Below are 26,963 nucleotides of genomic sequence, written 5' to 3' on the forward strand. Positions count from 1 at the left end.
TGAACAAAATGGTGAGCGCCCAGAGGGCTAAGGAGGAGAAATAAGCGTTACAGCCAACACAGGACATCTGTCCTGCCTGCTGCACACGTGGTTGTAAGAATTATTTAGGTAAGATTCCATCCATATTGTGCTTCCCAGGTGGCTCAGTGGTAAAGAATCCACCTGCCAATGCAGGAGATGTGAGTTCAGTCCCTGGGCTGAGAAGCTACCCTGGAGAAGGAAATGGCAACCTCCTTCAGAATTCTTACATGGAAAATCCCATGGACAGGAGCCTAGTGGGCTACAGTCCCTGGGGTCACAAAGAGTCGGACACAACTTAGCAACTGAGCACACACCCACACACACATGTCCACATTACTACTATAGAACATAATGTACTAAACAAAACTTTAGCAGTTGGATAACTGCTAAATGCCAATTAACATATAGGCTCCCCAGGTGGCACTAGTGGTAAAGAACCTGCCTGCCAATGTAGGAGACATAAGAGACTCAGGTTCAATCCCTGGGTTAGGAAGATCCCCTGGAGGAGGCCATGGCAACTCACTCCAGTATTCTTGCTTGGAGAATCATCATGGTTGGAGGGGCCTGGCATGCTACATCCATAGGGCTACAGAGTTGGACACGACTGAAGTGACTTAACACGCACACACTGAACTGTATGTTTAAAATGGTTAATGGTTAATTTTATGATATGTGAATTTTATCTAAAATTTTTTTTAAAGGCATGAAGCACTGGTACAATCTACTACATGAAGATGAACCTCAGAAACAGTATGTTAAGTAAAAAAAGCCAGTCACAAAAGGCCACACAAGTGTATGAATCAGAAAAGGCAAATCTATAAATATAGAAAGGGAACTGGTGGTTGCCTAGGGCTGGGGGAGTGACTACAGGGTACAGGGAGTCTTCCAGGGGCAATGAAAATGCTCTAAAATGGATTTTGGTGCTGACTGCATAGCTTGGTGAATATACTAACCACCACTGAATTGTATACTTTAAATGTATGAACTGTATGGTATATGTTTACTTATCGATAAAGCTTTACCCTCCCCACCCAAAAAGGGAACATTTCATCACCTGTCTAACGAACAGGTTACTGTTGTTGAGTTAATCTCCTTCACGTATCCCCTAGACAAGGCAAACAATGTTCTCTCTTCTCCACTTAAAATAATTCTGTCACCTGCCATTAGATTTGTGATAGGTATGGCTCCACTTTTACGCTGGAAATTATGTAAATACTGTCCATCACAAACTGTCTTTACATGTTCTGTTCTAATCAGGCTCCCAATGCAGCTGCCACTCTCCTCCCTATGAAAGAGAAAGAAAAAGAGAAATTAATTTTAAAATACTCTCTCGGGGGACTTCCCTGGTGGTGCAATGGCAAAGACTTCAAGCTCCCAAGGCAGGGGACCTGGGTTCAATCCCTGGTCAGGGCACTAGATCCTACATGCCACAATGAAAGATTCCTCATGCCACAATGAAGACAGAAGGTCTCATGTGCTGCCAAATAAATAAATAAAAATTTATTTAAAAAATAATAACCTCTCGGGACTGCCCTGGTGGTCCAGTGGTTAATGCTCACGCTCCCGCTGCCGTGAGTATGCGTTTGATCCTTGGTTAGGGAACTAAGACCTTACAAGCCACGTGGCGAGGCAAAAAAAAACAAAAACCTCTCATCACCAGATCTCTAAGCAGGTGCTAGAGAGCTCCCCCCTTTTTTTGAGGGGGGAAGAATCCCCCTCACTGTACCCCCAGGTGGGATTTCTGAACAACATGCTTATCAGCACTTTGATTCTTGACTGACACCCCCACCTCCTGTTCTGATACACGTTAACGCTACAGAAGACAAATCATAATAATCTAACTCTGAACCTGAAGTGAAGGAAGCAGTAAAATATTTCTTTAGTATTTACAAGAGAATTTATAATTATTGTTATTAAAACAAAGGCAAGCACATTAACAATTCCAGTGTGTCTCAGAAATAAGCATTTACAGTCTCTTGGGCACTACTATTATACTACATTTCAGAAGCCTGCTGGTGCACACACTTGGCATATTTACTATACTTATGTATTATGTAGTCTATAGAAAATGACTTAAACTTTCTTCACTCTGATGGCACCTTGTGTTAAAGTCTAGTATTAAAGAAATAACGTTCTTAGGTCTCAAGTCACATTATCAAGACTCACTCTGGAAAGAAAAGAATGGGTCAAAAACAACTAAATATTACTAAAGAAAAACACTATGCAAAATGCACAAAATTTTAACTTTATAAGTAACTTGTAAAAAAAAAAGACCTCACAAAATACAATACTGACATACTTTAGAGAATTTGAATCTCTATGAAAACTTACTAAAAAACTTTTAAAATACTCTAGTGTTTAAAATATTCAGTAAAACTTCATTAATTTCTACTGTGCCAATATGCTAAAATTCACCTTGCTATATTCAAGTATTTTACTCTTTTCACTGATGAAAAAGGATGTAACTTTACTAATAATTTTTAAAATAAGATTTCTTGAGGTATATTTAATCTATTAAAAATAACAATGGTTCTCTCCTTAGAAAAAAATTCATTGACAGCCATCTGGAGTTGGCATGAATATATGAAACTTCATGCCTTTAACATGGTCTGTAACCTGTGTTTGTCATGAATTACAAATCTCATCCCACTGGCTAATCCAAATTACTAAAGTTTTACCATATTAAATGGACCACTTACATTTCTGAAGCAGGCATTAACCATACATGTTGGTAGTTTCTTTTATTATCCTTTGATTGAGACTCCAGGGTTAACATTAGACACCAAAGGCTAAAATACTCTAAGTGTGTAAGCTTGAGATGCTGGGTTTCTTCTTTTATTTTGGGCCACATGCTGGTGGGGACTGAACTGTCTTCCATCTGTTGTTCAACCGCCCTAAAGATAAAGCTCCAAGTCAGAGATGCATATAAAACATTTCACTGGCTATGAAATGAGGTATTTCTAAAATAAGTACACATATGTGACAATCATCATACTTTATAACCACAGCACCTACTTTTTTAAAAAAGTCATTTCAGGGGCAAATATGCTGTAGGATAGCATAGAAAACATGGAGAGTAAAACAAGGTTTCAAAAAACTGTGCCTGTATTACAGCCCCAAATTTCCCAAGTTCATGGTTTTTGCCATTAAGACATCTTTTGATACAATACAGTTGGCTCTTGAACAACATGAATTGAACTCTATGGGTCCACTTACACATGGATTTTTTTCCAATAGTAAATAGCACCACACGATCCAAGACTGGCTAAATACAAGAATGTGGACAAACCTTGTATTCAACCTGAGCTCACCACGCAGTTGTATGTGGAGGGCCAACTATGAGATATACTCAGATTTTTGACTGCAGAGAGGATTGGCGCCTCCAACTTCAGCATTGTTTAAGGGTCAACTGTACTTTTAAAAGTCCTTTATATGAATTTTTAGGCTGAATTAGAAGTTTGGTCCTGATTTGATCTTGTTTCCTAGTCTTAATTTGCATCTAACCACTTTCTTGCGTCCTCCAAGACTCTCACTGGCCTATGATAGTATGTATATGTATTAATCACTTAGTTGTGTCCAGCTGTTTGTGACCCCATGGACTTGCAGCCCGCCAAGTTCCTCTGTCCCTGGGATTCTCCAGGTAAGAACACTGGAGTGGGTAGGCATTCCCTTCTCCAGGGGATCTTCCTGACCCAGGGTTCAAACCTGGGTCTCCTGCACTGCAGACAGATTCTTTACTGTCTGAGCCACCATGGAAGCTCAATGAAGGTATAAATACATATAACTGCTCATAAGACAGCTAATAAACTTGCCATATATAGAAAAATAGACAAGTATAAACAAGACCGATCTACTGGATTATATCAAGTCAGAGCTACTGGATTATATTGTCTAGAAAAACCAATTTCCCAGTTTTGAACTACAAAAGGTTTGAAATTAAAACATCAACTAAAAAATGGAAGATTTCTTGAAATAGCATTTAAGAAAAGTTACATTCACAATGCCTATACTACATCTTTAACTATATTCTGTAAGTTCTACAATTATTTCATTTCCCCAGGAACTGTATGCAGCAAGATTAAAATATCCACTTTTGGAAAAAGTTTTAAAAGCATTCTATTTTTCTCCAAAGAAATAGGCTTGTTATATAATATGAACTAACTATGCTTTTTTCTCTTTCCTATTCCCTTCGTTTTAAATAACCAAAATGAAGTCATCAATGTCGGACCAGCCAAACATGTTAAATCATTCTGAGTTGAGCGCTTACTTAACTGGAATTAATACTTTCAGAAGACAGTGTTTACCTGCTATAGAGAGCACAGTTGCCCATCTGTGAACAGTATTTACAGGTTTGCTGTTCCTCAATTATTTGTGGCAAAGGAGCAAGCTTTGTCTTTTCCTCTCCAGTAGATTTGTTAATACGGTGAAACAAAGAGAATGCCATCTGATTTCTTAGCCTTAATAATTCTGTGGGGGAAAAAATGGATGAGTGTTTTCTAAGAATTAAGTAAAATTTATTATATATCTTTTCCATTACATGTAAGTAAAACTTTCAGATTCAAAAACATAAAAAGGAAAGAGCAACATTCATGTATCCCACTATACCAGAATAATAACCACTGTTAACATTGTGGGATATTTCTTTCAATTTTGGTTCATTTGATAAGTTTTTAAAGTTTTTAAACAACCTAAGGAAAACACAGCTATCTAGTGTCTCATTTGGTACCTTTGGTGCATTAGGTATCTTTGGCCACCTGATGCGAAGAGCTGACTCATTTAAAAAGACCCTGATGCTGGGAAAGATTGAGGGCAGGAAGAGAATGGGATGACAGAGGATGAGATGGTTGGATGGCATCACTGACTCAATGGACATGGGTTTGGGTGGACTCTAGGAGCTGGTGATGGACAGGGAGGCCTGGTGTGCTGAGGTTCATGGGGTCGCAAAGAGTCAGACACGACTGAGCGGCGGAACTGAACTGACAGTGTCTCAAATATAAGATAGGAAGTTTAAAATAAAGTTTTTTATAGGAAGATTTTTTAAATTTTATTTTATTAAAGGATAATTGATTCATAATGTTGTGCTAATTTCCACTGTACAGCAAAATGATTCAGTTATACATATATATATATATTTTTTCATACTCTTTTCCATTATGGTTTATCACAGGATATAAAATATAGTTCCCTGTGCTAGTCAATAGGACCTTACTGTTAATCCATTGTATACATAACACTTTGCATCTGCTAATCCCAAACTAAACGTCCATCGAAAGAGGAACAGACAAAGAAGATGTGGTACATCAGAATACTGCTCAGCCATAAAAAAGAATTAAATAATGCCATTTGCAGCAACATGGACCCAGGGATTATCATACTAACTGAAATAAGCCAGAGAGACGGACAAATACCGTATGATATCACTTATATGTGGAATCTAAAATATGACACAAAAAAACTTATATAATAAAAAAGTTAATAATGTTTTCAATTATATAGTACACTGTCAAAATTCTTTTTTTTTAAAAAAAGTACCACAACCTATAAATTACAAAATGTTTTAGGCCTAGCAAGCACAGTGAACAACTGATTGTCAGGTATAAATGTGTGTCAGCAAAAGTTAAAGGGAAAAAAACAATGAACAAACAAAACCCTGAGAAATGAAATTGAGAGAAAACAGCTTAACCTCTTTTATCAAGATGTTTGGCAGGCACAGGGTACATCTGGCCAGTCTTTAGGTAGAGGAGCAGGCCGGCCTCGGGGTCAGCCCTCCTCTCTTGGCTTAGCAGTGTATACAGAACAAGCTGTGAAAACATAGTACATTTTGTCAAGTAAAACTTTAATTTTCAATATTTCCATATATGTTTTACAATCAATATATATTATAATTTTTTTTTTTGGCCATACCTCATGGCCGTAGGATCCGAATTCCCCATCAGGGATCAAACTCAGGCCCTGGGCAGTGAAACCACACAGTCCCAACCACTGGACCACCAGGGAATTCTGAATACATATTATCATTTTAAAATCGAAAGGTCAATTCAATTATTTCCATTTTGAAAATAACACGATCTGAATTCAACACAGGTAATACAGCAAATTAAATGCCTAACTGTTTCGTTTCCACAAAACAAACGTAGTATATATTTCTCACTTTACACAGAAACAAATATTTAGAATTTTTCTTAGATAGTAAATGTTTAGGTCTCCAATAAATGTAAGAGGGAAATCAATCAAGAGAGGTTTTACATTTTGAAGTTAACAGTCGTTAGACACGATTTTCCCTGTTTAAAGTAAGTAAATGAATTAAACACTATAAAATGCATATTATTTATGTCATAATAACTGGGATAACTAAATGAGACTAACTCTACAGAGTTTACTGCTTTTTCCAGAACAGAAGGTGGCATCAAGTGCATTAGGTTTATGTGGCGCTCTTCAGAGAAACCATCTAAGACAAGTTAGATGTAGTTCCTTCAGTTCATGAAAACACCTTAGCAGTAACATTTAAACCTATGTAACCTGCTTTGGGATTCCCTGGTGGCTCAGACGGTAAAGCGTCTGCCTGCAATACGGGAGACCCGGGTTCGATCCCCGGGTCGGGAAGATCCCCTGGAGAAAGAAATGGCAACCCACTCCAGTATTCTTGGCCTAGAAAATTTCATGGATGGAAGAGCCTGGTGGGCTACAGTCCATGGGGTCGCAAAGAGTAGGACACGACTGAGCGACTTTGCTTCGCTTCAACATGCTTTGGGAGGCCTTCTCACAAGCACTCTACTTGTGTTGCCTGATACAGAACGTGCTGTGCTTAGTTGCTCAGTTGTATCCCCATGGACTATAGCCCACCATGGACTTTGTGACCGCGTGGAATATAGACCACCAGGCTCCTCTGTCCAGGGGATTCTCCAGGTAAGAATACTGGAGTGGCTTGCCATGCCCTCTTCCAGGGGATCCTCCCAACCCAGGTTTCCAGTAGATGAATTCTTTACCATTCGAGTCACTAGGGAAACCATAGGTAACCAAATAAAACTTTTAAAAATTAAAATGAACTCATAAACGACAAGGTTTATGAACCCTGGGGCTGTGGACCAAGAGAGTCAATCCAAATTAATGGTCCTTCTATGTTAATTTTTCCCTACACAGGAACTGAGGCAGAAGGAAGAGGACTCTGCTTCTGGGATTTATTAAAAGGGAAAAATATCTGAATGACATTCCCTTCATATAATGATAAAAGGAAGCTGGAATGAACTTTTACAGCATTATTATAGTTCAATTATATCACAAGTTTAATTCAACTATATCACAAGTTAAATAGGTTTTTGTGAGCTGGTTTAGATATCACAGCTCCATATAATATTTTTCCTTTAGAAAATATGTTTCAAATGCCAAATTACTAACTTAGAAATGAATTTTTAGAATATAATCCCACTTACAAAATAAAAATCCTCCTTAAATGAAGTTAGTCTATAACATAAGCTTTTTCTGTATTACCAAAGTGGAGAAAGTCAAACGCCATAAGATGAGAAATCTCCTTCCTCACTCACAATACCTATATATATATATATATCAATGATTTACAATAATTCTCTGTCTGCTTGTTTCTTACACCCTGAATATGCAATACACACACCAGTGTATTTGAGCCTTGTTCAAATCAGTTTTCTCATTTTAAAAATACAACCAATACAACTGTATTCTTAGAAGTTCTTTCTACAACTTCTCTTCTTGAAAAGATAAAAATTCCAACTGAACAAAATTAAAAACAATAATATTTCTTGCCTTGAAGGCACTTTAATTTAGAGCAGTGGCCTTAGAAAAAAGGTCTTTGAATCTAGACCACTTTAGACACTGAAATGCCTTTATATCTCTCTTCTGTTAGCATTCAAAAGTGAGTTCAATCAAACATGTCCTTAAACAAGTGAAAACTTTCAGCCTCTATTATATATAGAACACATTTCTTCAAATCTTTGACTTCAAAAACAGCTTTTCTTATATCTTGGCATGATTTTCCTTTCTCAAAAAGGCTTTAATCTAACCAAGTCTTTATTCATAATTTCAGCTATCTCTGTTTTACTAAAGTGAAATATTTGAGTCTTCTAATAGGGGAAATCTAATTTTTCTACCTTTGATATTTGTTACATAAGTAAGAATGACAAGAAAGATTTAATAAGAGAAAAAATCTCTTTAATCCTTGATTATACAATTCAGTAGGCTCTTAAGTTTCGCAACCATGTATTGAACTCAAGGCCCCAGTATTGGGTCCTAAACACTGGATCACCAGGGAAGCTCCTATTTGCTTATTTAAAAGTGTCTAGGACATACCATAGACTGCCAGTGTGGAGGCTGGCAGAGGGATCAGAAATAATTAGAAAAAAAACCATAACTTTATGTTAATTATTTTTATTTGTTAACTCACTATAATTAGTATACTATTTTAGGCAGTTTTGAAGGCCAATAGAAGATTGTCATCTTTACCAAAGAGAAGAAGATTTAAAAAAACCTGAATTTAACATAATGGTAAGGTACAGTTAGTTCTGTATTTCATTTTAAATAAAAATCAGTTTAATCAGATTAAAGGTCAAAAATAAAAGAATGAATTTGCACTGCTGTTTCCTAAAGAGCATCCTATGTAGATGTTACATGAAATTAATAACTCTGTGGTAAATTACGTTTAGGAAACGCTGGGTTACATTAAAAATTACCTGAGCTGAATCAAAATATACAAAGCAGACTACTTTTTAAACATTTAAAAAATTTAAACATATTACACATTCAGACACTTTTCTTATCATACCTGACTACGGTGTTCAATAGAATTTGATTCTTTGCCAGTTTTAAGTTCCAACGGCATTATCTTATATTTCGTTTTACATCCCCGATGTATTTTCACACCAACTGTAACATCTATTTTGCCCTTCAATCCAAACCTAGGGGACCAAATGCTTTCTTCAATATCCAGCGAGTTTATCACTTCAATATTACATGTTGAATTACTATTACTACCATCACTTGGCCTAAAAAAAAAAAAACAGAAAAAATTTAAATAGAAATATTTAATTGAACTATTTTATTTAATTTAATTAGAACACTTTGCTCATTTCTTTCATGCTAGCACACAGGGAATGTGAGGATGGGAACGAGCCTACAGAGCTTTATGGCAATGATTCCCATGGCATGCTTCCTGAATGAGTGGCACTGGCATTACCCGGGGAATCTGTCATAAATGCAAATTTTCAGGCCCCATTCCAGACCAACTTGTTCAGAAACTGTATAGGTGAGACCCAGAAATTTGTTTAACAAACTCCAAGTGATTCTGATGCACAGTCAAGTTTGAATCTTGTAGTGTCTAACTCATATAATTTAAATATTCTTAATATTTATCATCTGTGCCTTTCAGTTCATTCCTATGACAATCTTCCTAACTCAGGGCTGTATTTCTTCAGGTCTATATTATTGCAAAAAGCTCACTACTTAGATTGCTGGAGCCACTATGACAATCTGTATATTTTGATATACAATTATTACACAGATTAACATATAATGGCTTGCATGCGGTTGCACCCTAGGTAACAATGGACCTATGTCTTCATGTAATATCCTATTAAACTGAATATGGATGAGCTGTCTTTTCCTATTATCTATGCCATCTGGGGCTTGATCAACCAACACGTCATCCCTACCCCACTGTCCCCATGACAATCCTTGGAGAAGCTTGGGTGCGCCTATACTCATTACATCCTTAATCATTAAATGAATACACCTCTGCCACTATCAATACTTAAAACTGATACTCAACATTTTTTTTAGTATTATAAAAGGTTCTGATTTTAATATCTTAACTGTTAAATAAGGTAAGAACACAGGAAGGAGGAAAAAAAATGAATTTGTGAATGTCAAAGGAATCAGAAGAGATGAAAATAACTTTTAAAGCCTCCTGTACTCTTATCTAACATTTACTCATTTTCAGAGCAGGAAATGATTCTGCAGAAATAAAGCCAGATAAGAGCAATCTTTTATTAATCCTATTTTATACTCAAAGCCATATAAAATACTAAGACTAATGGAATTAGATTTAGTAAAATGGACATGAGTTTGAATAAACTCTGGGAGTTGGTGATGCACAGGGAGGCCTGGCGTGCTGCTGTCCATGGGGTCACAAAGAGTCGGACACGACTGAGTGACTGAACTGAACTGAATACTAAACCTAATGGAAATGAAATGGATAAATGAAAAGGATAAAGTTGCTAGTAATAAAACATTTTATATCATATAAAAATCAAGATTTAAAAAGTATAAGAATTCTGCTCTCAGAATACATGATTTAGTTGACTTGTTTTACTAATTTCATAGGTTGTTTTTTTATTTGCTTACTTTTTGGTCTTGCCATGCTGCATGTGGGATCTTAGTTCCCCGTGTCAGGGGTCGAACCCATGCTGCCTGCTGTGGGAGTAAAGACTCTTAACCACTGAATCACCAGGGAAGTCCCAGGCAACTATTTCTTAATAAATCAGAAAATATTCCAAGAAAAAGAGTGCTATCTTCAATAATTTTTTAAAAACTGTTTCAGGATGCTTCAAATATAATCTCTAAAAAAATATGTATAGTTCTGCAATCTCAGAAGAGGACAATAAAAAAATCTGGGGAAGCCACAACTTATCAGAAATTCCTTAAATATTAATCTGTTTTTTTCTCACTAGAAGTTATCTGATCATGACACACTTGAATATATGTCTCTAAAATAAAGCAAACTTTATTAAATATCAAATGTCATATGCAATCCTATGGACTATAACCTGCCAGGTTCCTCTGTTCATGGGATTTCCAAGGCAGGAATAATGGAGTGGGCTGCCATTTCCTTCTCCAGGAGGTTGTCCTCACCCAGGGATCGCACCCACGTCTCCTGCACTGGCAGGTGGTTTCTTTACCACTGAGCCTCCTGAGAAGCCCAGATATTTAACAGAAGACAGATAATGAAACTTTTATTAATGTCGCTATACTAAACTTCATTCCTCTAGAAAAAGAAGCAATATGGTTTTAGACTTAGATCTGTAGAACACATGACAGTACTTTATACTTAACTACTCTCCTTTTCATCAACATAATGTTGTAAAACTCCTTTGAGAACCACCTGGCAGAGAACATAATGTCACGAAGATGAAGAAAGGTTATCTCTTTAAATAGCTTTTAAGGGTCTCGTTCTCTGCTCTAAAGCCTAAAGACTTTTTTTTTAAAGGCTAGCTATAAACTGCTGGGGAAATGATGCAAATTAAAGCATAGAAAAGTGCCTGCTTCATAGCAGACACATAAAACCCTATCAGAAATAACTGAAACAAAGAAGAGTCTCATACCAAGACACAGAGATGAGAATACCAAGCTGGGAATCAAGAAATTCTTTATTCTGAACTTTGCTCTACCACCATTTTTTCACATAAAACCATGTCACACCACCTCACTTTCCTACTGGAAATCTAAGACTTAATCACAAAATCCCTTTCAGATCAAAGATGATTCAGAATCCCAAACTTTCCTAAGCTTCCGTGATACACTGCTTCTAAGCTACCAAATCCCTCGAGGGCCCACCCAAAGCCTCCTTTGATGAATTCTACTCTTTGAGTCCTTTTTTTTTTTTTAATTTATTATTTTTATCTGGCTTCACTGAGTCTTAGTCGGAGCATGTGGGATCTAGTTCCCTGACCAGGGATCGAACCCGGGCCCCCTGCATTAGGAGCTCAGGGTCTTAGCCACTGGACCACCAGGGACGTCTTCTCCCTGTGTCCTTATGCATGGTTACCTCCCAGGGTTCTATGCCTCTTCTGCTGCCTTCAGCAGGTTGCTGTTCTCTCTCGGAAACCCCCCTGCACTTCTATGTTTTCAGCTACCACCAATACACTGAGTTCTTGGAGGGCTTTAGTCTCCCTGTAACATCTAGAACGATCTGGAGCACAGATACAGCATGTAATACATGTTTGCTGAATGGAAAAGTCCATAAGACTATGAGGAAAACGGCAGCTTATTGACACTGCAAAAATGATCAGCCAAAAGAAAAAACGTGTGAACAAAATGCTAAAATAACAGTGACAGAAAAACTAATACCTAAAACAACGATAAAAATGGATATCCACCACAACTCTAAACCTCAAGCAAATTCAGATGGCTCAAAAAGAAAGGAATGACTCTAATAAGGAAGGAAAGAAAGGGAGGGAGGGAAGGGAAAACAACTAGAAAGAAACAGTGAGGGACGATGGAAAACAAAATTAAGTTTGTAATTATTACAGAAAATCAAGAGACCAAAATTACAGAAAAACTACAAAACAAAGCAAAGAACCAGGAAAAGAATGACTGTTTAATAGACACTTAGCAGATTATCACAGTGAAGACTTATGCACCAAGGGTCACCCCCTGTGCAAGACATAGCAATCTGCTCCAAAGAAACAAAGAACAAAGCATTTATGAATTCATTTTTAAGAACACTATAAGAGGGGCATTCCTGGTGGTTCAGTGGTAAACAATTTGCCTTGCAATGCAGGAGACACAGATTCGATCGCTGATACAGCAAGATCCCATATGTCCCAGAGCAACTAAGCCCGTGTGCTACAACTATTGAGCCTGCACGCCAGCGGTTGCACTCAGCAATAAGAGAAGCCTTCGCAACTTAAGAAGCCCACGCACCACAACCAGTGAGTGGCACATGCTCTCCGCAGCAACAAAGACCCAGCACAGCCAAAAATTAAATAATAAATAAACGCTTTAAGAAATGGAGAAGGAACTGGCAGCCCACTCCAGTGTTCTTGCCTGGAGAATCCTAGGGACGGGGGAGCCTAGTGGGCTGCCGTCTATGGGGTCGCACAGAGTCGGACACGACTGAAGTGACTTTAGCAGCAGCTTAAAGAAAATAAAAACGAGAAACATTAACCAATTTACTCTAGCTGTTTTTTCTTTTTTTTTTTCAGGTAAGTAAATTTACGACCACACAAAAGTAAAGAATGTGATAAATACACCCAATTCTAACAGTAAGATAAGCCTTAGTTTTGTTTTTTTTAACCACTAAGTGTTTTTTTAATTGACGTACAGTTGATTTAAAATGTGTTAGTCTCAGGTATACAACAAAGTGAAATGTATTCTTTATAAAAATATGGAATGCTTTATGAATTTGTGTGTCATCCTTGTATAAAGTAAAGTAAAGTGAAAGTCACTCACTCGTGTCCAACTCTTTGTGACCCCGTAGACTTTAGAGTCCGTGGAGTTTTTCAGGCCATAAGAGTGGAGTTGGTAGCCTTTCCCTTCTCCAGGGGATCTTCCCAACCCAGGGATCAAACCCAGGTCTCCCGCATTGCAGGCGGATTCTTTACCAGCTGAGCCACAAGGGAAGCCCCATCCTTGTATAGGGGCCATGATAATCTTCTCGGTATCTTTCATATTTTCCTGTATGGTACTGCCAAAATGAACACAACCACTACGTACTTTTAAAATACATATCAAAGTTCCTATTGACAAATTGATTGTGGTGATGGTTGCACAACTCTATGAATATACTGAAAGTCACTCAACTATAAATAATTATAATAATTAAATATAAATAAATAAAATCCTACCAGCAGGCACAGAACATTGAAACACTGCTGATAACCTTCTAAACTGACTTTAAAAATTCTCAAAGAATTCTAGCCATATGTAAAAGGTTGTACATTTTCCAAGTACCTTGGATAAAGTAGCCCAGTTCTGAGGTTTTAACATACAGAAATAACTGTCTCCATGAGGTCCACTCCTCAACTTGTGCACTCTCATTCCCTCCCTTCTACTCAGTGACAGAGCTTTAAGAATAACGTTGCCCTCTATGGAATTCTTCTCCTTGGCATATAATGTGCTGTATCTCCCATCTTTAAAACAAAACTCTCTTAATCCCACATAAGCCTCTGGCTAACATTCCATTTCTACATACCTGTCAATACTAGTCTACATTCCCTGATTTCAAATTCTCTTCTACCATTCTCTCTCGACCCCACTCTCATCACGTTTTCTCCTCTAGAATCACCATTGACTTGTCTTTCCCTCATACCCTGCACCCAATCTATCACCTTGCACCAAAATCTATCACCTCTACCTTGAAAATCTGACTATACTCCAAGTGATACTCATCACTTGCACAACTCTCACTCTGGTCTAAGCCACCACCATCTCCATTTTGGATTCCTTCAAGGACCTCCAAAGTGGTCTCACAACCTCTGGCCCTTATCCTACAACATAGTCTTAAAAGAGCAACCAGATTGATCCTTTCAAAAGTAAATCAGATCAATACAGAAACTAGCAAAGCGAGGTAAAGGAACTTGCCTAAAGTTACACAGCAAAACTGTGGCAAAACTGGGATTCACAACCAGGCTCAGTCTGTCCTTTGAACCACAGAGAACTTGAGAAAACATAGTGGTCCAAAGAACTCATTGTTCCCAAGCTTTCTGACTCAAAAATCTTAAAACGAGTTCAGATCACAAAAGGTCACGATATAAAATATCCAGAATATTGAGAAAAGATGAAGAATACTGATGTAAAAGGAAGTTATGACTATTTAAAGAAAAATAAAACAGTGCCTATTTTTTAAAAAAAGAAAGAAATGGAATCAAAACTCTCTGTGCAAACCCTGCAGTGGCTCCCCGTGGTAGCCAGATCACATCTGGCCGTGGAATGAGCATGGCAGCCGATGTCCTGCAAGGCTGCAGAGGCCCTAGGACAGCTGCTGGTCCTACTAGGACTGCTCCTCCACTCCCACCTCACTCCGTTCCGGCCACACTGGCAGGGGTGCGTTAGCCACAGGGCTTTTGCCTGGAGTGCTCTTCACAGAAATAGCTGCATGGCTCCCTCCCTCATTTTCTTCAGGTTCCTGCTCAACATTACCTTATTAGAGGCCTTTCATGATTATTCTATGGAAATACGTCCCTTCAACTCCTTTTTCTTACCCTCCCCATTATTCTACATTAAACTTATGATCTGGCACCTTGCTGTTCACTGCCATTCAGCAGTACAGAAGCACCATGAAGTCAGCAGCTTTTTTTTTTTTTTCCACTACTACGATCCCAGTGCCTAGATCACTATTTGGCACACATTAGGCATGGAATAAATATTTGCCAAATGGGCAAACAGTGGGAGGAAAAAAGGACTACCAACAAATTTATACCAATGCTACTTTAAGCGGGAAAAGAAGAAACCAACCGAAAGCCAAACAGTACTGAATGGCTAAACACAGTATTTAAACATAAAGTACAAATCCACGGCAGTCAACATGAAACAGTCCATACATTATAGTAACACAGAGAAATATATGTGATTTTAAGAAACACCCCCAAATATTTACAAACTGAAAATTTTATTAAAAAAAACCATACCTACATCCAAAAATTATAAATTTTATTAAAGTGAAAATAGAATTTCTATTCATTAGATTATTTTGGGGGGTCCGAGAAAGATACTCAGGACTGTAATATTTAAAGCAAGCAAACAAAAAGGCTAGTTTTCAGAACTTGATCTCCGTGTGTGTGCTCAGTCGCTCAGTGGTGTATGACTGCAACCCCATGGGCTATATAGCCCACCAGACTCCTCTGTCCATGGAATTTTCCAGGCAAGAATACTGGAGTGGGTTGCCATTTCCTACTCCAGGGGATCTTCCCAACTCACATCAAACCCACATCTCTTGCGTCTCCTGCATTGGCAGGCAGATTCTTTACTACTGTGCCATCTGGTAAGTTCAGCTTGACCTCTAAAAAGCTTTAATTCAACATCTTGAATAAAATCCTGGACTAAACATATAAACACCATATACACAAAAATGGGTTTCTTACAGAGAGAGCTGCATCTGAGGAAAGTCAGTTGAAGTATGTTTATGCATGAAATCTCCAGCCCATTTAGAAAATGAAGGAAGACACTCCTCTACCTCTTGTTTTATTTCATCTTGATTCAATTTTAGGCGGTACCTATCAAAATAAGAAATATTAAATATGAAAAAAGTAAACAAGGACCAAAACGTTCATAAGCAACCCAAGCACCCATCAACGACTGAAAAAATTAATTAAATGTGACACAATGGAATGTTATTTAGCCTTGCAAAGGAAGGAAATTCTGATGCATGTTACAACATATATGAAGCTTGCCATTATACTGAATAAGCCAATAACAGAAAGTACTGCATGACCACTTAACACGAGGTACCTGCACTAGTCAAATTCACAGAGACAGAAAGGATGGTGACTGCCAGCGACTGGGGGAAGTGAGGAGTTGTTCAGTGGATATAAGGTTCCAGTTTGGAAAGACTAAAAAGTTCTGGAAGTAGATGATGGTAACGTTTACACAGCGTCAATGTACTAATGACACTGAACTCTACCCTTAAAAGTGGTTAAGACTGTGATTTGGGGGATTTCCCTGGTGGTCCAGTGGTAAAGACTCTGGGCTTCTACTGCAGGGGAACTAAGATCCTGCACGCCACGTGGCCAAAAGTAAAAAATAAAAGATTATGATTTTTTTTAATGCTATGTGTATTTTACCACATACACACAAAAAAATCCAAGTAACAGTGACATGACATCAAATTTTATATTGGCTCCAACTCCTACCATCTCAGGTCTAATAGGTCCCAGTTACACTTCAAGGGTGAAAAAATAAACCACAACTGTTGGTCCTGAAGCCCAGCAATGGAAAGTAGAAATGTAAAACAGGAAAAAAGGCCATAGAAACAGAAATGGAACATCAGCCTTACTAAATCAAAGGACTATCAACTTCCTGGGTCAAAAACCAGGAAAGACTAACAGAATCTAGTCTGTTTTTCAGGGTGCCTGCAAGGTCAAAACTGTGTCATAATAATTCTACAACATTATTTGCCTTTTTGCTCTTGTTCTCTCCTGAGTACACAGTGGAGATTTCCGAGTCCACATACACACACATGATATAGCAATATAGAGAACGCAGAAACAGATCTAAGAAGCCAGGTGTCTAGTATTAAGTTATAAAATCAAAACATTTGCCAAAACGTAAAACAATGCCACTTGTCTCATTAAATTTTTTTCAAAAATAGTTATTTTTCATTAAACTTATTTATGTTCATGTGGAATGGGCTGTTATTATTTTAGAATTAATCAATAAATATTTTAAAACTGCCTCACCTTTCATTTCTAATACAGTAATTATCTATAGATATAACACTTGTAAACCAAAGCTCTTAGGGTCCTCAATAGTATTTTAGTGTTAACAGGGTCCTGAGACCACAAAGTTCTGAGAATTGCTATCACCTTCCCTGGATGGTTCTCCCAGCTCCATCTGTATATTTAAGCATCACAACCTTAACAACTACTCCAGAATACCAACAGCACACGTGTGTCTGTGTCAGACCACACTTAGGTTTGAATCCTAACTCTTTATTTACACATCTTTACTAGATGCATAACTTTGAGCCAGTCATTGTTTCGCTCTTTTTTAAAAATAATTTTATTTATTTATTTTTGGCTGCGCTGGATCTTTGCTGCTGTGCAAGCTTTTCTCTAGTTGCGGCAAGTGGGGGCTACTGTCTAGCTGCAGTGTGCAGGCTTCTCTTTGCGGTGGCTTCTCATGTTGCAGAGCACGGGCTCTAGGGTGCACAGGCTTCAGTAAGCTGCGGCACATGGGCTCAGTAATTGTGCATCCCAGACTCTAGAGTGCAAGCTCAATAGCTGTGGAACACAGGCTTAGTCACACTGCAGCATGTCTGCCCAGACCAGGGATCAAAAACCTGTGTCTCTTGCACTGGCAAGTGGATTCTTTACCAATGAGCCACCAGGGAAGCCCTGAGCCATTCACTGTTAACCAAGCCTCGGTTTCTTCATCCATAAGGTGAGATGATAACTACCACACAAATTAGTTTGAGGATCAAGTAAAACAGGCTATGTAAGGTACTTGGCATAGGACAAGAATTCAACAAGATATGAAAATGAAAACAGTGAATACTCTCATATAGTGCTGACTCTAGGCCAGGCACTATTCTAGGTGCTTTACATGAACACTTTCAATCCTCCTTAGCTCTCTGTGAGATACTACTATCGTCATCCCTTTTTAGAACTGAAGAAACTGAAGCTCAGAAGTTGCTTCCAAAGGACACACAGCTCCAGCTTGGGAATTTAAGTTCTTAACCCTTATGGTCCCTCTACACTGTGTTTCGTGACTTCCCTCATAGCTCAGTTGGTAAAGAATCTGCCTGCAATGCAGGAGACCCCAGTTCAATTCCTGGGTCAGGAAGATCCGCTGGAGAAGGGATAGGTTACCCACTCCAGTATTCTTGGGGTTCCCTTTCCCGCAATGCAGGAGACCTAGTTCGATCCCTGGGTTGGGAAGATCCTCTGGAGAAGGGAAAGGCTACCCACTCCAGTATTCTGGCCTGAAGAATTCCATGGACTATACAGTCCATGGGGTCCCAAAGAGTCAGACACAACTGAGCGACTTTCACTTTCACACTGTGTCTTAATAATTTATTAGCATTATTTTCTCCCTGCAGCCCTGAGTTCACCTGGGTACTAGCATAACCACCAATACTCTGCAAATTCCTTTCAAACAACAAACCTTACCATTTTCTCACCGTCTAAAGATAGCACCATAATAACATATTCATCAAACTCTGAGACTCCAGAACACTGCAAATTTACCATATAACTCTGCAACATTTCTACTATCAAATTTAATAAGCTCCCTCTTTCCTAGGTTTCTGCTAACTCTGGCTTACCAGAACTAACAGAGCAGAGCCCTATCATAGTCCTCTAGGAGAGCCAGTTCAGCAGGAAAGACAGAAGTAGCAACCCTAGCTCTGCCAAGATAGCTTGGCCTAAGCACAAAACCAACTTCAGGTTGAAGGCAAAACTGAAATATCTCAAACCAGGGAGCAACTGCTAATACCAAAGTGCCCGCGAAGTGCCCCAAATGACCTACAGAAACACAATCACCCCACACAAGGCAAAAGCTATTTGTTTGAAAATGGCTGCTTAAAATCTGGCACCTTCCAGTGGATGATATAGGTGAGGATGTGGGGGAAACAAGGACCAATGTATTGCCTACAGAAATGCAAAATGAATTTTGAAATATACAGACATATTAAATCTTTATGTTGCATACCTTAAATTAATACAATATTATATGTCAATGATATCCCAATGGGCTTCCCTGGTAGCTCAGATGGTAAAGAATCTATCCACAATGAAGGCGACCCAGGTTTAATCCCTGAAGCTGGAAAGATCCCCTGGAGAAAGAAATGGCAATCCACTCTAGTATTCTTGCCTGGAGAATTCCATGGACAGAGGAGCCTGGCAGGTTACAGTCCATGAGGTCACAAAAAGTCAGACCCGAATGAGCAACTAACACACACTTTCTGACATCTCAATAAGACAGGAAAAAATGAAAGAAAGAAACAGGACAATATCTATGTAGAGCGATCTGACAGTATATATAAAAACTTTAAATGTACCCAGACCAGGGGACTTCCCTAGCGGTCCAACAGCTAAGACTCCTCATGTAAGGGGCCCAGGTTTGTTCCCTGGTGAGGGAACTAGATCCCACCACATGCCACAGCCAAAGATCCGGCATGATACTACTAAGACCTGGCACAGCCAAATAATAGATAAATATTTTCTTAAAAAATGTCCTCAGACTGGATCCTGTCCTAGAGGGGAAAAAAACACTTCAAAGAACATTACTGGACAAAATTGATTGAACCCACCATATCCCCTGCATCGGAAGGTGAATTCTAAGCCCCTGGACCATCAGGGAAGTCCTCTTTAAAACATTTTTAAGACAATAGGTTGGGGCTTCCCTGGTGGTCCATTGGCTAAGAATCTGCCTTGCAGTGCAATGGTTTGACCCCTGGTTGGGGAAGACCCCACATGCTACAGGGCAACAAAGCCTGTGCACCACGACTGAGCGCAAGCTCTGGAGCCCATGAGCCGCAACAACTGAGCCCAAGCACTGCAACTAGTGAAGCCTGCACGCCAACAGCCTGTGCTCCACAACAAGAGAAAAGCCACCACAATGAGCAGCCCATGAACCGCAGTGAAGACCAGCCCCCACTCACTGCAACTAGAGAAAGCCCAAGTGCAGCAACGGAAAGCCACGCCACCACAGCCAAAATATAAAGAAATCTTCTTTAAAAAGACAACAGGTTGTATGTATTAGTAAATTGCTATGGAATTATGGAACGTATTTTTCCTATTTAAACAATGAAATAAACAGAACTACCACCAGGAGAAGTAGGTTTATGTCAACCAGTCCGGAAAGCAAAATCACCACTAATAAAAACACTTCTGTGAAAAAAAAAGATGAACTGCAATAAAAGTGAAGGAGGAAACAAAGAATATGCCAATCCCTCTGCAGGTAGTCACTCATAAGATGCCAATGATTAGCCATTTGTGGGTTTCCATACATTATCTCCACTGTCACAGAAAGGCTGCAAAACAGGTATTATCACCCTTTTCAGAATCTTTCAGTAACTTGTTCAGTCATAAATCTGGCAAAGCTAGAATCTGAAAGGAGGTCATCTGATTCCCAACCCCATACAATTTTCAGGATGTCACAATGTTTCTAGAAGTAAAACAAAAAGTTCCCATTCTCTGAGTGCAGCTATGGGGCCTATTGTGCATACAATAGAAAGTTTAGATATTTTTAGCCAAAGAATTCCTGTTCTGCAATTTCAGAAGCTCTTCACAGAATTGCGGTAGGATACGGCAACCCTGAAATCTGCATTCTAGTATTATACTGACATATTTAATAGTCTAAGATTGCCATATATCTTATAGATGCCAGGGAAGAAGTTATATAACAAAATTGTATCTAGAGTTCCTCTCCTAATTACTTACATTTCCTTCAGATGCCTTATTTCTTGAATAGTTTGAGAAGCAAGTTCTTGTAGCTTTTCTGGGGCAAAACTATCACTTATTGCTTTTTGAAATACTTCATGAAGAAGCGTACCAATCAGCATTTGGCGTGTGGCTGGATCAGAGCTCTATAAAAAAAAAGGTCATATAAACATTTTATTTCACAACATATCAATGGACATGATTCTATATTTATTACCTAACCTATTGAACTAGCATAGCCAAAGCACACTGGTGAGACAAATGCCAAAATATTAAACAATTCTTTTCTGGTGAGTGAAATTATAGGTGACTTTCACTTTCTTCAATTTAGAATTACCTGAATTATTTTATGAGTAAGATATTTTTCAAATCACTGTATTTCCATTTTGAAAGAATTAAAAACAACCTATATGGAAAAAGTTCAATATATTCTAAAATATTAATATTTAACATAATTTGTCTCTATTTTCACTTTACAATAAACCCACATAGAATAGTCAATAAGGGCACAGCTTATAAACTCATGTGAGTAAAATACTCAAACACAAAATAAACTCAGAGCAGAGATTTTTTGTTTTTTTGGTGGCGCTGCCCAGCTGTGGGATCTTAGTTCCCCAACCCGGGGCTGAACCCAGGCCCCAGCAGTGAAAGTGCCGAGTCCTAACCATTGGACAATCAGGGAATTCCCTACAGCAGAGATTTTAACAAGCTCTTGACACTCAAAAACTATTTTTCAATGAACTCTTTTATTAGCCTGGATCTTCCCCTTGAAACTATCAAAAAAAAAAAAAGATTAAGTCCACCAAAACACCCATCAGTAATTTAAAAAATTAACTTACAGAGGAATTCCCTGTACTAATTTTTTAAGTTCTATGTGAGTCTAAAATTATTTCAAAATAAAGTTTTAAAAGATTAAGGTATTCAGGTCTGCTTTATAATATGCAGTTAAAACAGAAGTTAATAGTAACCCATCCCCCCAACAGCTGAAGAAAACAACCAATTAAAAAAAAAAAACTACAAATAAGTGATAACTAAGACTATTAGAAAATCTACTTAGGTGTTTTTCCTTCTTTTTCTCTTCTTGCTTAGCTCTATTTTTTAATTTTCTATATACATACAAACTGTATAAAGAAGAATAAGAGAAAGAAAAAACTTAACAATTAAAAAAAACCCAAGTTCTTCAAAAAATAATGGCATTGAAAGGGAGTGGGTGAAAAGCAGAATACAGATAAAAGAAACTATGAGATATATCAACCAAATACAATACAAAGACCTCATTTGCATATTGATGCTAACAAACTGAATAAAAACATTTTTGACAAAAGACATTAAGAGATAAACTGAGAATTAGATTAACTTAAGGAATTACTGGTAATTTTATCAGGTATGATAAAGATATTGTACTTATATGTTTTTTAAATCCTCAGCTTTAATTTGCAAAATAAAGTTTTAAGTTGCAAAATACAATCTTTAAGAACAACAAAATGGGTACATGGGAGTTTATAATAACCATCTCTGTGTATGTTTGAAAATTTCCATTATAATATCTTTAAAAGAGACTGTCATATTTACTTTTACTGCGAATCACATGAAGCCAAGTTTAGAAATACCCAGATGTATTAAATTAAAAATTTTATCTCTCAAATTATTTATCTTATTATTAGAATTGCTTATTTTATTAAATGTTAAATAAGATTCAAAGGATTCTTAGGGTACCAGCCTTGAATCCTAGCCTTGCCATTTACTAGCTACAGTAACTCTGGACAAGTCACTTAACTTCTCTGAGCCTGATGTTCCTTATCTGTAAAATGTAAAATGCAGCTGATTAATACCATCTACTTCACAAGATTGTTAGGAGGATTAAATAAGAGTGTAAAAGTGCTCTGTAAAGTCTTAAGACCCTGTAGAAACATTGGCTGTTAATATTATTTACCCTGAATGTTTCACTCAGGACAGCTCTTCTCATGCATCGAATACTACTGGCTATGCTTGTGCCAGAAATCAGCATGTCGGGATATAGAATCAAATATCCAAAATCTTCATCTATTATCCAAGTATCAGATATGCAGTCTCCCTCCAAATGAATGATGTCCCCTGGCTCTACTTGTACAGAGCACCTAAAAATAAAGTACACAAAATTTAGATTCCTACATTTAAACATGTTAAGGGGCTTTAAAAATAAATGAATATTTTATATAAAGAAATAATGTCTAAATTTTGGGGTCTTGCATCACCTACTGCAAAAACTATCAAATCATCCATAGTGTAACATACAGCTCCAAGTATGGATGAGGTTGTTATAATAATTCTCTCATTCTTAATGATTCTCTCATTCTGTAAAACTTATGTCTACAGCCTCTGTAAGTCCTGAGGCATGATGCCAAACCCAATATACTAAGAACAAAATTATATTTATCTAGTTCAAACCATCAAACTTGCAGCCTAGACAAAGTCAGACTTTCACCTCTGCATCTCCCTCTCACCCCTCACATACCACATATTGCTCAAGTAGGGAAATCTAGAGTCTAAGGATGTTCTTATGACTGATTTTGCCCTTAGTGAGAACTAAACGAGTTTTTAAGCTGCAATCCCAGAAGTACTGGGAAATAGGAAGCAGTAATTTAATAAGTCCCCTTGCACGTGATTTTCAAATGACAATGAACATCAAGTTTTGGAATAAGGGACCTGAGATGCACAATTTTTGCAGATTTAATCTGAGTTCATATCTATCCTCTTTATTAACAATTAAATTATTGCAACATCCATACAAGCCCACATGTTAGTTTTTAAGACAGTACCCTTAAGCTTCTGCCACATCATTGCTCAAAGTCACACAAAAATTACCAGTCATTCCTAAGGATACACAGTTCTTTATCTTCTATCGACTGGGAAGCAGTGATGATTAGGTGCTTTTCATCGTTTCCTTCTTCACTCTGTACAATATTGACTGCTAATACCAGGTACCGGTTATCCATTCCTCGGCTCAGAACTATCTTAGAAAAGGAAGCTTCCACCTTCTTCTTCTGAAATCTAAAGCATAACACATACAAAACTACTGTAGCACAAGCATGAAATAAGCCATCCATTCTCCTTTACCTACAAACCTTCTAGGTTTCTTCTGGAAAGCCTATAACAATGATCACTGGCTAAAAGAAGTAAAAATTAAGAGAGCAGGGGCATAGCAGAATTCCTATTACAGGAAAAAAAAAAACTTCCCAGAAAGTGAAGTCACTCAGTTGGGTTGGACTCTTTGCGACCCTATGGACTGTAACCTACCAGGCTCCTCCATCCGTGGGATCTTCCAGGCAAGAGTACTACAGTAGGTTGCCATTTCCTTCTTCAGGGGATCTTCCCGACCCAGGGATGGAACCCAGGTCTCCCGCACTGCAGGCAGACGCTTTAACCTCTGGGCCACCAGGGAAGGCCTACTTCCCAGAAGGAATACCATTTAAAACGTTCATGATATGAGTTTTTCAAACTATAAGCTCTATGAGGAGTTCTTTGGGACATCTATGATTATGAGGGCTAATGATAAATTGAAAAATATTAAACAACAAATTCCTACCACTGGTGCAAGCCTTCCCAAAGTACAAGTAAAAGGAAACGTCTAGGACACTATCCTTTTGAACATAAATGATATCTGTTATGGGAAAATGTAGTATGGGCAGTTTGTTGAAAGTCCTGTGAGTTTCATTATTATATTAAGATTTCAATTAGGCGAGTACTTAGACATTTAGTCCAACCTACTATTTAATGCAGGAAATCCTATAAAATTCATTGGGGATCAACTAGCTCATGCTTTGGAGAGAAAGCAAGCTTAAGACCTGTCACATTAACCATTCTTCATAGAATAACTCAGAAATTTCTTATTTCTAATGGGAAAGTAAATTTCACAATTGTTTTGTAACCGCTTCACTCACCTACCCCACGTACCCACGGGCCATGAATTTCCTAAAGTCAGCTGGGTCGCTTTAAGGATCTCCCAAAAGGTATTGCTGATCAAAACCCAAAGCGCAAACATCCGTCAACAATGATTAGCCTGATTACCGACAGAAATTCTACACTATGCTTGCGGGTCAAGTTTCCCCAATCATTTAAGCCGACTTGAGTACAGACTTCTCCCTGGATAACTCTCCATCTAAACTTCAAGAAAAGGATCTTGTAGTTGCAATTTCCTTTCCTGAAGACATGTAAGGTGGCTGAGACTCCTCAAATTCAGGAAGAAGGTTAAGAATGAACCCCTGGAGGAGGAAAAGTATTCAAGCTCTGCCTCGGGCTTGGCCCCAGAGAGAGGATGCGAAGCGGATCCCAGCTCCGGAAGCTCGTCGGGAACGCCGGGACCTGAGCTCGGTCACTGCGCTCGGAGCCCGGGTCCGCGGAGGCGTGGATGCGGCCTCTTCCCTCTTTTCTTTTCAAATCTCCCGCTATACACCCAGGCCCACCCCCCGCTCCGCTCACAGCTCCGCCGGCGGTTCAGCCTCCTGCCAGAAACTCTTCTCCATTAGCAGCTCCAGTTCGTCCACTCGCTCCATTCTGGCCGCCGAGATCGCAAACTGCCGCCGGGTAAAATCAGGGGAACCCGGGGGCAACAGTGGAGGGGAAAAGGAGCGCGAACCCACGAGGTGCTGTGCGCATGCGCCGACTATCAGTGGTCCGAAGAGACATGCGCAAGCAGCTCCTCCAGCGCAAAGTGAGTAGCTCGTGGAGCGTCGCACCTGCGGAATCAAGAACCGGAAGGCGCCTTTGCTCCTTTGCCTTAGGCTTTGGAAAACTGGGAGTCTTCGTAATCTGGCCCATACTAAATGGTTCCGCTCTCTCTCTAGACTCGCCGACCCATGTGTCCAACACAGGCACTTTGAATGAATGAACTATTTGCTGTTGTCCAAACTCAGGCTTCCCTTGTTTGAATCTGGAAATTTTCACTCTTTGAAAAAAAAAAAAAGAAAAAAAACTTTTTTTCCTGGAAAACTCAGTTGAGAAAATGGAAGCTGTCAGATGAGAACTTCCTCATCATGCCATGACTAAATCTATCTGTTCCCTGTTTTATAACCTTTTTCCATTTTTTTCAGTAATGCCTCCTATCCGTGGGCAGTCCCTCCACTTGTACAGTGGAATCCCAAGCACTCTTACATTGTGTGTGTGTGTGTGTGTGTCTGTGTGTGTGTCTGTGTGTGTGTGTGTTCAGTCGTGTCCAGCTCGTTGTGACACCGTGGACTGTAGCCTACCAGGCTCCTCTTGCCCGTGGAACTTTTCAGGCAAAAATACTGGAGTGGATTGCCATTTTCCTCCTCCAGGGGATCTTCCAGCCTAGGGATCAAATCCCTGTCTCTCGAGTCTACTGCGCTGGCATGCAGGTTCTTTCCCACTAGAGCCACCATACATTCTCTAGGACATTCTCTTCTGTCATTAGCTTGGCCCTCATTATCAGATAGCTCCCAGGCTTGTAACGTGACCCAGCACCTCCCATCCTGAAGATGTTACCTTGATGGAACTTACTCTCTTAGCCACCTTCCTTAGGAAACCGGCTTTAAAGAATTTTTTATCAAGGCTGTATCCAATTTCAACTCCGATTCACTTTTCCTTTACTTTTATTTTTTAATTTTTGAATTAAAAATCACTTTTTTATATACACAGACTAGAAAAGCCACCTTTAAAAATAATATGCAATGGAATATTTAAAATATACAGAAATGAATAAAAAATAAATACTTCATAAGGGTATCACCCAACTCAAAAATAATCTTTACTATATGTAAAATAGATAACTTTGGAAAAAATAGATAACAATCTATTGTATAGCACAGGGAACTCTATTCAATACTCTGTAATGACCTATATCAGAATAGAATCTAAAAAAGTGGGTATATGTATATCTAAAACTAATTTACTTTGCTATACAGCAGAAACTAACACAACATTGTAAATCAACTATACTCCAATCAATTTTTTTAAGTTGTCTTTCACATTCAGGTTTATTATTATAAAATTATCAAGACATGCTTTGCTGAAACGCTTTGAGGGACTTTGAGATATTAGAGTCATCCATTCCTCTTGTATTAGCACCTTATAATAAATGCTGCACTTTCCTTCACCACAACA

At 38.5% G+C, this 26,963-nt stretch overlaps 1 protein-coding gene across 4 annotated transcripts in view; it reads right to left on the reverse strand.

Annotated features, from left to right (window-relative positions):
- DNA2 (DNA replication helicase/nuclease 2) overlaps window positions 1-25,508 on the reverse strand; it is a 37,122-nt gene extending 11,614 nt beyond the window's left edge. For 3 of the 4 annotated variants that reach the window (XM_069571880.1, XM_069571877.1, XM_069571879.1), the window contains exons 1-10: window positions 25,323-25,508; window positions 23,709-23,894; window positions 22,798-22,981; window positions 20,865-21,010; window positions 15,846-15,977; window positions 8,813-9,032; window positions 5,705-5,822; window positions 4,326-4,488; window positions 2,721-2,915; window positions 1,076-1,306 (exon numbers count right to left, since the gene is read on the reverse strand). In XM_069571880.1, the coding sequence (XP_069427981.1) occupies window positions 1,076-1,306; window positions 2,721-2,915; window positions 4,326-4,488; window positions 5,705-5,822; window positions 8,813-9,032; window positions 15,846-15,977; window positions 20,865-21,010; window positions 22,798-22,981; window positions 23,709-23,894; window positions 25,323-25,396 (1,649 nt within the window). In that variant the 5' untranslated portion in view covers window positions 25,397-25,508. Of the gene's footprint in view, window positions 1-1,075; window positions 1,307-2,720; window positions 2,916-4,325; window positions 4,489-5,704; window positions 5,823-8,812; window positions 9,033-15,845; window positions 15,978-20,864; window positions 21,011-22,797; window positions 22,982-23,708; window positions 23,895-24,140 lie in introns of all 4 variants that reach the window. The other variant, XM_069571878.1, reaches the window with a different exon arrangement.
- Between the last annotated feature and the right edge of the window lie 1,455 nt (window positions 25,509-26,963).

This window comes from Ovis canadensis, chromosome 25 (genome assembly GCF_042477335.2).
Source record: "Ovis canadensis isolate MfBH-ARS-UI-01 breed Bighorn chromosome 25, ARS-UI_OviCan_v2, whole genome shotgun sequence".
NCBI lineage: Eukaryota > Metazoa > Chordata > Mammalia > Artiodactyla > Bovidae > Ovis > Ovis canadensis.